Source organism: Oncorhynchus mykiss, chromosome 2 (assembly GCF_013265735.2).
Source record: "Oncorhynchus mykiss isolate Arlee chromosome 2, USDA_OmykA_1.1, whole genome shotgun sequence".
Classification (NCBI taxonomy): Eukaryota; Metazoa; Chordata; class Actinopteri; order Salmoniformes; family Salmonidae; genus Oncorhynchus; species Oncorhynchus mykiss.
The window spans coordinates 77,650,428-77,666,140 of record NC_048566.1 but is presented as its reverse complement, the minus strand read 5'-3'; the positions used below and the strand labels follow the sequence as shown (position 1 = coordinate 77,666,140).

At 41.7% G+C, this 15,713-nt stretch overlaps 1 protein-coding gene across 2 annotated transcripts in view; it reads left to right on the top strand.

Annotated features, from left to right (window-relative positions):
* The window catches only part of wwox (WW domain containing oxidoreductase), a 296,505-nt gene that overhangs the window by 16,833 nt on the left and 263,959 nt on the right, over positions 1-15,713 (top strand). For both annotated transcript variants that reach the window (XM_036955981.1, XM_021572694.2), the window contains one exon: positions 5,616-5,722. In XM_036955981.1, the coding sequence (XP_036811876.1) occupies positions 5,616-5,722 (107 nt within the window). The remainder of the gene's footprint in view (positions 1-5,615; positions 5,723-15,713) is intronic.

The following is a 15,713-nucleotide window of genomic DNA, read 5'->3' as shown; positions in this document are numbered from 1 at the left end:
ATACAAAAAATGATTTTGGGGTCCTTTGGAGACTGGAAGGGGAAAGGGGCATGTGCACGTGACTGCCCCTAGTCTAAGGGCCGGGGATGGGTTTCTACTAAGATAACGTATGGAATTGTTTTAAGATACCAAGGATCATTTAGCTATTTGATTTGGAATTTTAGATATGAAAATATATACACCGCTCAAAAAAATAAAGGGAACACTTAAACAACACAATGTAACTCCAAGTCAATCACACTTCTGTGAAATCAAACTGTCCACTTAGGAAGCAACACTGATTGACAATACATTTCACATGCTGTTGTGCAAATGGAATAGACAACAGGTGGAAATTATAGGCAATTAGCAAGACACCCCCAATAAAGGAGTGGTTCTGCAGGTGATGACCACAGACCACTTCTCAGTTCCTATGCTTCCTGGCTGATGTTTTGGTCACTTTTGAATGCTGCCGATGCTTTCACTCTAGTGGTAGCATGAGACGGAGTCTACAACCCACACAAGTGGCTCAGGTAGTGCAGCTCATCCAGGATGGCACATCAATGCGAGATGTGGCAAGAAGGTTTGCTGTGTCTGTCAGCATAGTGTCCAGAGCATGGAGGCGCCACCAGGAGACAGGCCAGTACATCAGGAGATGTGGAGGAGGCCGTAGGAGGGCAACAACCCAGCAGCAGGACCGCTACCTCCGCCTTTGTGCAAGGAGGAGCAGGAGGAGCACTGCCAGAGCCCTGCAAAATGACCTCCAGCAGGCCACAAATGTGCATGTGTCGGCTCAAACGGTCAGAAACAGACTCCATGAGGGTGGTATGAGGGCCCGACGTCCACAGGTGGGGGTTGTGCTTACAGCCCAACACCTTGCAGGACGTTTGGCATTTGCCAGAGAACACCAAGATTGGCAAATTCACCACTGGCGCCCTGTGCTCTTCACAGATGAAAGCAGGTTCACACTGAGCACATGTGACAGACGTGAGTCTGGAGACGCCGTGGAGAACGTTCTGCTGCCTGCAACATCCTCCAGCATGACCGGTTTGGCGGTGGGTCAGTCATGGGGTGGCATTTCTTTGGGGGGCCGCACAGCCTTCCATGTGCTCGCCAGAGGTAGCCTGACTGCCATTAGGTACCGAGATGAGATCCTCAGACCCCTTGTGAGACCATATGCTGGTGCGGTTGGCCCTGGGTTCCTTCTAATGCAAGACAATGCTAGATCTCATGTGGCTGGAGTGTGTCAGCAGTTCCTGCAAGAGGAAGGCATTGATGCTATGGACTGGCCCGCCCGTTCCCCAGACCTGAATCCAATTGAGCACATCTGGGACATCATGTCTCGCTCCATCCACCAACATTGCACACAGACTGTCCAGGAGTTGGCGGATGCTTTAGTCCAGGTCTGGGAGGAGATCCCTCAGGAGACCATCCGCCACCTCATCAGGAGCATGCCCAGGCGTTGTAGGGAGGTCATACAGGCACGTGGAGGCCACACACACTACCGAGCCTCATTTTGACTTGTTTTAAGGACATTACATCAAAGTTGGATCAGTCTGTAGTGTGCTTTTCCACTTTAATTTTGAGTGTGACTCCAAATCCAGACCTCCATGGGTTGATAAATTTGATTTCCATTGATCATTTTTGTGTGATTTTGTTGTCAGCACATTCAACTAGGTAAAGAAAAAAGTATTTAATAAGAATATTTCATTCATTCAGATCTAGGATGTGTTATTTTAGTGTTCCCTTAATTTTTTGGAGCAGTGTATATATTTGATGAAACATTGAATTTGGCCTTATTGCTATAAGCCCATTAATAACAAATTAATACATGGAAAAACAGTCAAAAATGTTATCAAAAGGAAGTATGTTTTGAAGTGTCTGTTCTGTATGTGAGAGAGAGAAGAAAGCTCAGAATAATTTGTATAATATTTTATCATGGAATTACCTTCAACGTGGAAATATTAACTTCCATTCATTTTTTCAGCCCGGTACCTTCAGATGAGTCTAGTGACACTTGTGTGGGGTCATAGAGAAAAACGGAGAACACCATCGTTCGTAAATCTCATCTTTCCATAGAGAGTCATATAATTGTGTAGGCCATACCGTTCGGACGCTACCAATGTTTTCATGAGAAGACCGATTTTCAGGATGTCTCCTGGCCTGACAAATACTGATGTAGCTCAGCCACCTTCCAGTGGAATTTTTAATTTATCCTTTATTTAACTAGCAAGTCAGTTAAGAACAAATTCTTATTTTCAATGATGTCCTAGGAACAGTGGGTTAACTGCCTGTTCAGGGGCAGAACGATAGATTTGTACCTTGGGGATTTGAACGTGCAGCCTTTCGGTTACTAGTCCAACGCTCTAACCACTAGGCTACCGTAGCCCATGCAAAGAAATCTTAAACAGACAGATTTTGATGGCGATGACGTCTCCAGCGGAGCATGAGAAGACCTCAAGCTGAGAAATTATTATTTTTGTATCTATTTTTTTATGCCCAGATCATGAGGTCCCTTGATGGTGTGAGGCAATCACCTCTTCTGCCTAATGGTAAATAGACCAGTGCCTCCGACTTCAGTGCAGTTCAGTGTAAACAAGAATAACGGTAGGGTCTAAATCTTCTGGCAAGGGAGGTTATCTGTTTGCCAAATAAACATGTTTACCATTGTGGGTTTTAATGATCTGATTTTAGCTCTGTTTGCCCAAATCAACACAGTTCATTGTCGTAAAATGCTTTTCCATTTGCCAAATAAACAGGTTTACTGGTAATGATCTCATTAGGCTGAGCCAATACACCTGTGTATGGAGGAAATACGGAGAGGGGTGTTGGGCCTCGCAGGACAAACAGAGCGTTAAATCACACTCATTATTGGGGATATCAGGATGGCCAGGATCCTAATGTACCATGCAGAGCATCCACTGCTTTATAGAGATGTTTCTCTGATTGTACAATAATACAGTGTTTTACTTATGGATGCTATGGACCTTCAAAATGATGAAGATTCTCCATTGAAAATGCTTTTTAATCCTGAAGTAGTATTAATCTGGGTCCAGGAAACCAGTCCTAAGAGTGTGGTGTGTCGTGTGGTGTGTCTTTCCCTAGTCTAAACGCTTACTGTTGAGTAGGCCTTTCATTATCCCTGAGTAGAACATACCCCAGCTTGACCTCCTGTCATGTTCTACAGTCTGAGTGGAACGCTAAATAACCTCCCCCTGTTGTTCACCTGACCAGGAACTAATCTCCACACCACCTCCGTACAGGAAACACAGGCTTGAGGGTGGGGAGTCTTTGTAAACCAACGGCACTCTCGTTATTTCACAATTAATGCCAAGCCCTTGTTATTTGTCATGAAGAAAACACGTCTCTGTCACCCATGTTGTTGTTGTCATATTCTAATTTGTTCTCCATTATGGAAAACACTGGTGTCGATTAATTTCACTTTCATGCTTGGTACACACAACAAGTGAGTGTGGGGTGGCATTGTTTACCCAGCTGCCAGTGTTCTTGTCCAATTTAGACAGGATGGAATAATCATTGTTTAAGCTGTAGCAGGCATGTCTAACCTCCTGTTCTTGACTGCTGTTTATTCTTTGTAAATATGAGTAGAACTTTGGGTTTGTTGCTGTCTGGTTCATTGTATAATGTAGGGTAAATCAGATGTTTCGTTTGAGAAACATTCCCATTTGACATATTAGTATTAGTATTTGAACTGGTAAGGGGTATTTTAACAACTATAAAACTAGTCTGAGAGAGCGAGAAAAAGTTTGTCAAGGCTCTGTGATACTTGGTATGTAAGATTATGCCTGTTCAAACACCATTTTAAAAAGTGTTTATTTATCATTTTCTCACAGTCCAAGTGCAACACTTTCTCTTCTTTCATTTTGTTATTATGTTCGTGTCCTTTTCCTGCGAGGGGACGCGTGGCAGCGCATTTTCCATTACACCTAATAAGTGTCATATGATTTAATTCCATGCTTCAGTTGTCATCGAGACCTTCCAATCCCACTCCAATTTACAGTTTTAATAGATATTACTCTTTAACACTCCACTCACAATTAGGCCTCCTAGTTCTCCATTTAATGAAAATCAGATTAAGACCTAATCTAATTACTGGTTGGTTTTAATCCACGCTGGTTGTGGCACTGGCTGTCTGCCACTCCCTCTCTGTCACAACCACTTAGCGGGCATCAACCTGCCCTACCGGCCTGTCACTCATCACTCTATGACTGTGTGTGTGTGTGTGTGTGTGTGTGTGTGTGTGTGTGTGTGTGTGTGTGTGTGTGTGTGTGTGTGTGCACATGCTGTGTGTGTCTGTTTATTAAAGATGTATACATGACTGTCAAAGGAAATGATTGAGAAATAGTGTACCACTGAGTGGATACTGAACGGTTTATAGCACACTGTTAATATCAACATCCACGGATGGGAAAGTTAGTCAATCTTAACAGGAAATAAAAACATGATTTAAGGAAAATGTAATCTCGTAAATGAATTCTACCTCTGGGTTGAAATGACCCATTTAGACTGGCAATTTGGAAATTAACTTCTGTCTCTATCTTGTTTTTTTTTGTCCGTTTTATCGTGACTACATGATTTGTATGGAGTCGTGAAGTAGTCTTGTACTGATAAATCCAGTTTCTATCAGAACCACTCTTTTGATGTAATAAATGTCTTTATCAGGCAGTCTTTGAAGTGCTAGAATATCACACCAAGGTTTTATATGGACGTTTCTTCAAGTCAGTCGAATGGTTCACATTTTCTAGTTGTCCTCTCTATAACTTCAGTAGTTAACCTAATCATCAACATCATTATTGTTATTGCTAGCAGAACTGATATCACATTATCACTCCAACCAATATGAATCTCCATGTTTCTCTCAGTACAGTCAGTGGATAGTGATAACTTGTAAAATGGCTTGTGGTTGGTTTCCTATAACTGTATCCGAGACTAGTGGGTGAAGTCCTGTACCACATTAATTCAATCAGTTTCATCACTTCACAGAGACATGATTAACTTTCCCTGGTAGACCCTTTGGCTTCCTCCTCAGTGATAGAATCCATATCTATGTTTAATATAATTTCTAACTCATCTTATTCCCCTTCACAGTCAATTGCCCTGAGTATCTCCAAATTATCTCCCAAAATAACTCCTCTTTAAAGCATTACTCCCTCTGTCTCCCTCCTCTCTATCTTCTCTCCCTCCACCCCCTCTGTTGCTCCCCTCTTCCATGCCCCTTCCTCTCGATTCAATTCAATTCAAGGGATTTATTGGCATGGGAAACATTGCTAAAGAAAGTGAAGTAGATAATAAACAAAAGTGAAATAAACAATAAAAATTAACAGTAAACATTACACTCACAGAAGTTCCAAAATAATAAAATACATTTCAAATATTGTAACGATGTGCAAATAAACATAAATATGGGGTGTATTTACAATTATGTTTGTTCTTCACTGGTTGGCCTTTTCTTGTGGCAACAAGTCATACATCTTGATGCTGTGATGGCACACTGTGGTATTTCATCCAATAGATATGGGAGTTTATCAAAATTGGGTTTGTTTTCTAATTCTTTGTGGATCTGTGTAAACATCTCTCTCTCCCTACCCCTGTTGCTACCTCCTCTCTGTGTGTAGGTTTTGAGACAGCCAAGTCGTTTGCCCTCCATGGGGCCCATGTGATCCTGGCCTGTAGGAATCTCTCCAAGGCCATCAAGGCTGTCAGCCTCATACAGCAGGAGTGGGTGAGTCACACGCTGCTGGAGTTTTATTAACCTACACATACAGTACACACTGCTGGAGGTTTATTAACCTACACATACAGTACACACTGCTGGAGTTGTATTAACCTACACATACAGTACACACTGCTGGAGGTTTATTAACCTACACATACAGTACACACTGCTGGAGGTTTATTAACCTACACATACAGTACACACTGCTGGAGTTGTATTAACCTACACATACAGTACACACCGCTGGAGGTTTATTAACCTACACATACAGTACACACTGCTGGAGGTTTATTAACCTACACATACACACTGCTGGAGGTTTATTAACCTACACATACAGTACACACTGCTGGAGGTTTATTAACCTACACATACACACTGCTGGAGGTTTATTAACCTACACATACACACTGCTGGAGGTTTATTAACCTACACATACAGTACACACTGCTGGAGGTTTATTAACCTACACATACAGTACACACTGCTGGAGGTTTATTAACCTACACATACAGTACACACTGCTGGAGGTTTATTAACCTACACATACAGTACACACTGCTGGAGGTTTATTAACCTACACATACACACTGCTGGAGGTTTATTAACCTACACATACAGTACACACTGCTGGAGGTTTATTAACCTACACATACAGTACACACTGCTGGAGGTTTATTAACCTACACATACAGTACACACTGCTGGAGGTTTATTAACCTACACATACAGTACACACTGCTGGAGGTTTATTAACCTAAACATACACACTGCTGGAGGTTTATTAACCTACACATACAGTACACACTGCTGGAGGTTTATTAACCTACACATACAGTACACACTGCTGGAGGTTTATTAACCTACACATACAGTACACACTGCTGGAGGTTTATTAACCTACACATACAGTACACACTGCTGGAGGTTTATTAACCTACACATACAGTACACACTGCTGGAGGTTTATTAACCTACACATACAGTACACACTGCTGGAGGTTTATTAACCTACACATACACACTGCTGGAGGTTTATTAACCTACACATACACACTGCTGGAGGTTTATTAACCTACACATACAGTACACACTGCTGGAGGTTTATTAACCTACACATACACACTGCTGGAGGTTTATTAACCTACACATACAGTACACACTGCTGGAGGTTTATTAACCTACACATACAGTACACACTGCTGGAGGTTTATTAACCTACACATACACACTGCTGGAGGTTTATTAACCTACACATACAGTACACACTGCTGGAGGTTTATTAACCTACACATACAGTACACACTGCTGGAGGTTTATTAACCTACACATACAGTACACACTGCTGGAGGTTTATTAACCTACACATACACACTGCTGGAGGTTTATTAACCTACACATACACACTGCTGGAGGTTTATTAACCTACACATACAGTACACACTGCTGGAGGTTTATTAACCTACACATACAGTACACACTGCTGGAGGTTTATTAACCTACACATACAGTACACACTGCTGGAGGTTTATTAACCTACACATACAGTACACACTGCTGGAGGTTTATTAACCTACACATACACACTGCTGGAGTTTTATTAACCTACACATACAGTACACACTGCTGGAGGTTTATTAACCTACACATACACACTGCTGGAGGTTTATTAACCTACACATACACACTGCTGGAGGTTTATTAACCTACACATACAGTACACACTGCTGGAGGTTTATTAACCTACACATACAGTACACACTGCTGGAGGTTTATTAACCTACACATACAGTACACACTGCTGGAGGTTTATTAACCTACACATACACACTGCTGGAGGTTTATTAACCTACACATACAGTACACACTGCTGGAGGTTTATTAACCTACACATACACACTGCTGGAGGTTTATTAACCTACACATACAGTACACACTGCTGGAGGTTTATTAACCTACACATACAGTACACACTGCTGGAGGTTTATTAACCTACACATACAGTACACACTGCTGGAGGTTTATTAACCTACACATACAGTACACACTGCTGGAGGTTTATTAACCTACACATACAGTACACACTGCTGGAGGTTTATTAACCTACACATACAGTACACACTGCTGGAGGTTTATTAACCTACACATACACACTGCTGGAGGTTTATTAACCTACACATACAGTACACACTGCTGGAGGTTTATTAACCTACACATACAGTACACACTGCTGGAGGTTTATTAACCTACACATACAGTACACACTGCTGGAGTTGTATTAACCTACACATACAGTACACACTGCTGGAGGCTTATTAACCTACACATACAGTACACACTGCTGGAGGTTTATTAACCTACACATACAGTACACACTGCTGGAGGTTTATTAACCTACACATACAGTACACACTGCTGGAGGTTTATTAACCTACACATACAGTACACACTGCTGGAGTTTTATTAACCTACACATACAGTACACACTGCTGGAGTTGTATTAACCTACACATACAGTACACACTGCTGGAGGTTTATTAACCTACACATACAGTACACACTGCTGGAGGTTTATTAACCTACACATACACACTGCTGGAGGTTTATTAACCTACACATACAGTACACACTGCTGGAGGTTTATTAACCTACACATACACACTGCTGGAGGTTTATTAACCTACACATACACACTGCTGGAGGTTTATTAACCTACACATACAGTACACACTGCTGGAGGTTTATTAACCTACACATACAGTACACACTGCTGGAGGTTTATTAACCTACACATACAGTACACACTGCTGGAGGTTTATTAACCTACACATACACACTGCTGGAGGTTTATTAACCTACACATACAGTACACACTGCTGGAGGTTTATTAACCTACACATACACACTGCTGGAGGTTTATTAACCTACACATACAGTACACACTGCTGGAGGTTTATTAACCTACACATACAGTACACACTGCTGGAGGTTTATTAACCTACACATACAGTACACACTGCTGGAGGTTTATTAACCTACACATACAGTACACACTGCTGGAGGTTTATTAACCTACACATACAGTACACACTGCTGGAGGTTTATTAACCTAAACATACACACTGCTGGAGGTTTATTAACCTACACATACAGTACACACTGCTGGAGGTTTATTAACCTACACATACAGTACACACTGCTGGAGGTTTATTAACCTACACATACAGTACACACTGCTGGAGGTTTATTAACCTACACATACAGTACACACTGCTGGAGGTTTATTAACCTACACATACAGTACACACTGCTGGAGGTTTATTAACCTACACATACAGTACACACTGCTGGAGGTTTATTAACCTACACATACACACTGCTGGAGGTTTATTAACCTACACATACACACTGCTGGAGGTTTATTAACCTACACATACAGTACACACTGCTGGAGGTTTATTAACCTACACATACACACTGCTGGAGGTTTATTAACCTACACATACAGTACACACTGCTGGAGGTTTATTAACCTACACATACAGTACACACTGCTGGAGGTTTATTAACCTACACATACACACTGCTGGAGGTTTATTAACCTACACATACAGTACACACTGCTGGAGGTTTATTAACCTACACATACAGTACACACTGCTGGAGGTTTATTAACCTACACATACAGTACACACTGCTGGAGGTTTATTAACCTACACATACAGTACACACTGCTGGAGTTTTATTAACCTACACATACAGTACACACTGCTGGAGGTTTATTAACCTACACATACACACTGCTGGAGGTTTATTAACCTACACATACAGTACACACTGCTGGAGGTTTATTAACCTACACATACAGTACACACTGCTGGAGGTTTATTAACCTACACATACAGTACACACTGCTGGAGTTGTATTAACCTACACATACAGTACACACTGCTGGAGGCTTATTAACCTACACATACAGTACACACTGCTGGAGGTTTATTAACCTACACATACAGTACACACTGCTGGAGGTTTATTAACCTACACATACAGTACACACTGCTGGAGGTTTATTAACCTACACATACAGTACACACTGCTGGAGTTTTATTAACCTACACATACAGTACACACTGCTGGAGTTGTATTAACCTACACATACAGTACACACTGCTGGAGGTTTATTAACCTACACATACACACTGCTGGAGGCTTATTAACCTACACATACACACTGCTGGTGCTTTATTAAAGAGATTCTCTGATACTTATGTGTACTTTTGAGCCAGTTGTTCTGAAACTAGCACTCACGAGCCAAAAGTGGTCCCCTAAAATGAGTACGTCTCACATGTGCACTTCAGTGGAGGCTGGTTGGAAGAGCTATAGGATGACGGGTTCATTGTAATGGCTACAATGGAATAAATAGAACGGTATCAAACACATCAAACATATGGAAACCAAATGTTTGACTCCGTTCCACTCATTCCATTCCAGCCATTACAATGAGCCGTCCTATTGCTCCTCCCACCAGCCTCCACTGGTGCAGATATATGCACCACGTCATTTCTCTCTCGCTCTGCTGTTTGTGCATGATATGCCTCTTGCTAGCTGTCACTCGCTTGGCGAGGGGCTGAAGCTCATTGGTTGAACTCGAATTGGTAGTGGGTTGGCCCACGGGTGGGAATGTAGGGAAAATGGCACAGCACAACAGTTTCCAGCAAAAAAGTTGCTTTCACACTAGGGATTGTGTAGCTAGTTGAGGTAAAACAATAATTCTGCTCACATGTTATGCATTGATCCATCCAGCCCAAAGTGGAAGGTTTAAAAATACTTAGTAGTCGCCAAAGTTCCGGGGCATGTCTTTAACCTACACATACTGTACACACACACTGAAAACACTTGAATCCCACATCAGTGAGAGTTCAGAGAACTTTGCAATGGGATGGCTGTTTCATATAGAGGTGAAGGAGAGATGGAGGAATGGAGAGAGAGGGTGTCTGATAATTACCTGAGATTATAACAGTACAATTTTAGCGCCTCCAGATTTATGAGTGGGGGGAAATAAACAAGTGGGATGTGTCTGCTGGAGCAGAAAGAATAAGCCATTAGTACTGGGTTGATTACCGGGAGAGAGAGGGGAGGGAGAGAGAGAGAACTCATTGCACAAAGTGAGATAGAGTAAGTGAGGGAATGAGTGAGAGGGAGAGAGAGCATAGTGGGAGAAACTGAGAAGAGAGGGAACACTGAGTGAAGAGAGATGAAGACTGATAGATAGCAGGATGTGAATGATAACAGACCTACAGTTTTAAACTCAACCCAGATCTCTAATTAAACAAACATATTCCTAAACAGCAATGCTTGTTGTTTCTTAAATTCATTTGTTGTAAAAGTTCAGGTAGCAGATAATAGACCATATCAGATATTTATGTAGTTGGTGCTGTATATGAACTTTTTCTAACTTGAAAAATGATTGCCGGAAACTACCGAACGCAAGATTGTAATTTCTATGACTCACACAGTGGAGGAACCATTGCCTGTAGACTAGTGTACATGGTAAGCTGGTGACCAAGTGGTACTTCATCTTTAGTATGGAAACGGCTGTGAGATTTTTCTAAAATATTCACAATGTATTGGCACATTTCAAATCTAATTTCATCAATTACATGTGGACATTTTTTTTTTGAGTTAACATTAGCATATCAGCGACAAATGAAACAGAACGTGAATTCTCTCCTCCCTCTCTCCCCAGTTTTAGCTTGTGGCTATCACTGTCTAGCTGGCTAGGCTTGGGATATTTATTAGCCTATACCAGTGTCACAATTAGCTGTGTTATCGACATATGGCAGTACACAAACCAAATCTATCTCACTTATTTTGCCAGCTAGAAAGAAATAGCCACAAATTCATTCAGAAACAGAGGAAGAGAACTAGCTATATCAAGCTAAAGCTAGCTGCTGCCTCTTCAACTTTGAAGCAACTGTGACAACATCGATCCAAAGATAAAAAAACAAAAACACTTTCCCATTAAGCAAAATCCACCCATCCAAAGACTGGCTCCGGGGATTCTCAGAAATACCACCAGATCCGCGATCGGATCCATGGCCGGAGCGTCGCATTTCAGTGAAGCCTGCAACTAGCAGTTTAGAAAACTCCCCCGGAGCCACAGATTGAATTACCGCAGTGTGCAGCCCCCACATCGCGCAGGCCCAACATATTACATATTCCATTCCTAAAATCTGCCATCAGTCCAGTGTAGGGAATAAAGTGCCTTCAGAAAGTATTCATACCACTTGATTTATTCCACATTTTGTTGCCTGAATTCAAAATGGATTAAATTGATTTATTGGCTCACCCATATACACACAATACCCCAAAATGACAAAGTGAAAACATGTTTTTAGACATTTTTGCAACATTTTTGAAAATGAAATACTGAAATATCTAATTTACATAAGTAGTCATACCCCTGAATCAAGACTTTGTAGAAGCACCTTTGGCAGCGATTACAGCTGTGGGGTTTTCTGGGTAAGTCTCTAATAGCTTTCCACACCTTTTTCCATTTATTATTTTCAAAATTCTGACTGCCCCTGACTGCCCTTGACCAGCACAAAAACTTATGTAGCCTACTGCATTAGCATCGAATAGTCCCCGCGATATGCAACTTTTCAGGGAAGTTAGGAACCAATATACACAGGAAGTTAGAAAAGCTAAGTCCATGGAGAATAAGTGCACCTCCTCCCAGCTGCCCACTGCCCACCGATAATCTATGATAATCGATCATTTCAATAAGCATTTTTCAACGGCTGGCCATGCTTTCCACCTGGCTACCCCTACCCCGGTCAACAGCCCTGCACCCCCCACAGCAACTTACCCAAGCCTCCCCATTTCTCCTTCACCCAAATCCAGATAGCTGGTGTTCTGAATGAGCTGCAAAATCTGGACCCATACAAATCAGCTGGGCTAGATAATCTGGACTCTCTTTCTAAAATTAAAGACAGTACTGTGCAGCCGTTTTCATCGACCTGGCCAAAGCTTTCGACTCTGGCAATCACCGTATTCTTATCGGCAGACTCAACAGCCTTGGTTTCTCTAATGACTGCCTCGCCTGGTTCACCAACTACTTCTCAGATAGAGTTCATTGTGTCAAATCGGAGGGCCTGTTGTCCGGACCTCTGGCAGTCTCTATGGGGGTGCCACAGGGTTCAATTCTCGGGCTGACTCTTTTCTCTGTATACATCAATGATGTTGCTATTGCTGCTGGTGATTCTCTGATCCACCTCTACGCAGGCGACACCATTCTGTATACATCTGGCCCTTCTTTGGACACTGTGTTAACAAACCTCCAGAAGACCTTCAATGCCATACAACACTCCTTCCGGGGCCTCCAACTTCTCTTAAATGCAAGCAAAACTAAATGCATGCTATTCAACCGATCACTGCCCGCGCCCGCCTGCCCGTCTAGCATCACTACTCTGGACGGGTCTGACTTAGAATATGTGGACAACTACAAATACCTAGGTGTCTAGTTAGACTGTAAACTCTCCTTCCAGACTCACATTAAGCATCTCCAATCCAAAATTACATCTAGAATCGGCTTCCTATTTCGAAACAAAGCATCCTACACTCATGCTGCCAAACATTACCTCGTAAAACTGACTATCCTACCGATCCTTGACTTTGGCGATGTCATTTACAAAATAGCCTCCAACACTCTACTCAGAAAATTGGATGTAGTCTATCACAGTGCCATCCGTTTTGTCACCAAATCCCCATATACTACCCACCACTGAGACCTGTATGCTCTTGTTGGCTGGCTCTCGCTTCATATTCGTTGCCAAACCCACTGGCTCCAGGTCATCTATAAGTCTTTGCTAGGTAAAGCCCCGCCTTATCTCATCTCACTGGTTACCATAGCAGCACCCACCCGTAGCACCAGCTCCAGCAGATATTTTTCACTGGTCACCTCCAAAGCCAACTCTTCCTTTGGCCACCTTTCCTTCCAGTTCTCTGCTTCCACTGACTGGAACGAATTGCAAAAATCACTGAAGCTGGAGACGTATATATCCCTCACTAACTTTAAGCATCAGCCATCAGAGCAGTTTACCGATCTGTGCACCTGTACATAGCCCATCTGTAAATAGCCCACCCAACTACGTCATCCCCATATTATTTTGTTGTTGTTGCTCCTTTGCACCCCAGTATCTATACTTGCACATTCATCTTCTGCACATCTATCACTCCAGTGTTTATTGCTAAATTTCGCCACTATGGCCTATTTATTTCCTTACCTCCCTAATCTTACTACATTTGCACACACTGTATGTAGATTTTTCTATTGTGTTATTGACTGTACGTTTGTTTATCCCATGTGTAACTCTTTGTTTTTGTCGCACTGCTTTGCTTTATCTTGGCCAGGTCGCAGTTGTAAATGATAACTTGTTCTCAACTGGCCTATCTGGTTAAATAAAGGTGAAATAAAAATAAACAATTCTGCTGGAATTCCGAGGAGTCATCCACACACACAGTTTTTGCCCCAGTCATAGAAACGACTCTTTCCCAAAGGCTTGTACTATCTATAGTGTGACAGCACCAGTAGTTAGCTACCAACAGCTGGCAGACATGTTTACATTTGGTTAGTTTGATTAGTTTGATCAGTGTTATTTAGATGGAAGACGTGAGCTAAATGTGGTAGCTGTATTGCTAGGTAACGTTAGCATAGAGGTAGCAAGTTAGCTCTTTCACTTACTCGGTTCACTTCCATGCTCACTGAAGCCCTTGATAATGCTGTCTCTACTGGTGCTGCGGTCTGTTTGAGATGCTTTAAAAGCCACGTTGATGGTAGGGAAAGTAACGTCTTGCTGAATATTGACGAGTAGACATCCAATCCACAAATGTATCCCACAAAGTTTTACATTAGGTTTCATTTATTCGCATCAAAGATAACAAGTGAAAGACAAAACGGTACACATAAAAAACTGTTAAAAACAGTGTGCAGGTGTGGTTGGAAACCCAAAAGGGCTTATATGAAAGCAATACAAATATAAGTTCAAAACAAGTTTGTGTGATGCTGACCGCGGGGTGTTGTGGGATTGTTTCTGAAGTTTGTGCTGATTTGGAGAAACCTTCAAATCCAACTTTTAGAACAACATTACAATATTATAAAAAATGATTTAAGAGTGTGTATTTTGGGAATGTTTTCTTTGGGTGCTCTAAGTTACTATTATAGCATTTCTGGCATTGAGAAATAGGTGCTACATTTCTTTAAAGGGATAGTCCACCCTAGAAATGGAATGTGATGTGCTATGCCATTGTCACTGGAGATGGGGGATAACAAACATGTATCACATTTCATAATGGTTTTTAAAAGATTACCTGCACTACAGATCACAAATAAGCCAATAGATGGTATACATGTTTACAACACATCCAGCCGTCTATATCGCCAAGACAAAGTATATCTTTCGTTTAAATGTCCTCAAAGTACACAGTGCACATCAGATTAATATCCTTTCTTCTTTGAAGTACCAAGATGGAAAGCGGTTTTCTCTTCTCATTTCCCTGCTTGCAGGCTCGCAGGGCCTTCGCAACCTGACTCACACAGCTTTGAGCCAGAAACGCGATCTCTACCAGGTTGAATGTAATGAGATTGTAACTCCTAAATTGATATTACAGTTTGTTTCTTCCATTTTACAGCTAGCTTGCTATTTTACGTGCTGATATTGACTTTGTTATTATTGTGTGTAGCTATGTTTGCTAGCTGGCTAGCCAGCTTTACCAGAGAGAGAGAGCACTGGGATTGTGGGTTTTGTAGTCGACTTAACTGCAACAGATTTCCACAACCCTTTTCACACGTTCCTCCCAATCTTATTATATCGACAGAATGAAGCAGTTGTTCACAATTTCTTTTTTAATCTCACATATTGTGAGATTATATTTAACACTGTAAAGGAATTTGTGTTTTTTATGCCTTTAAATGTTTTTTTTGTAATCATTGTCA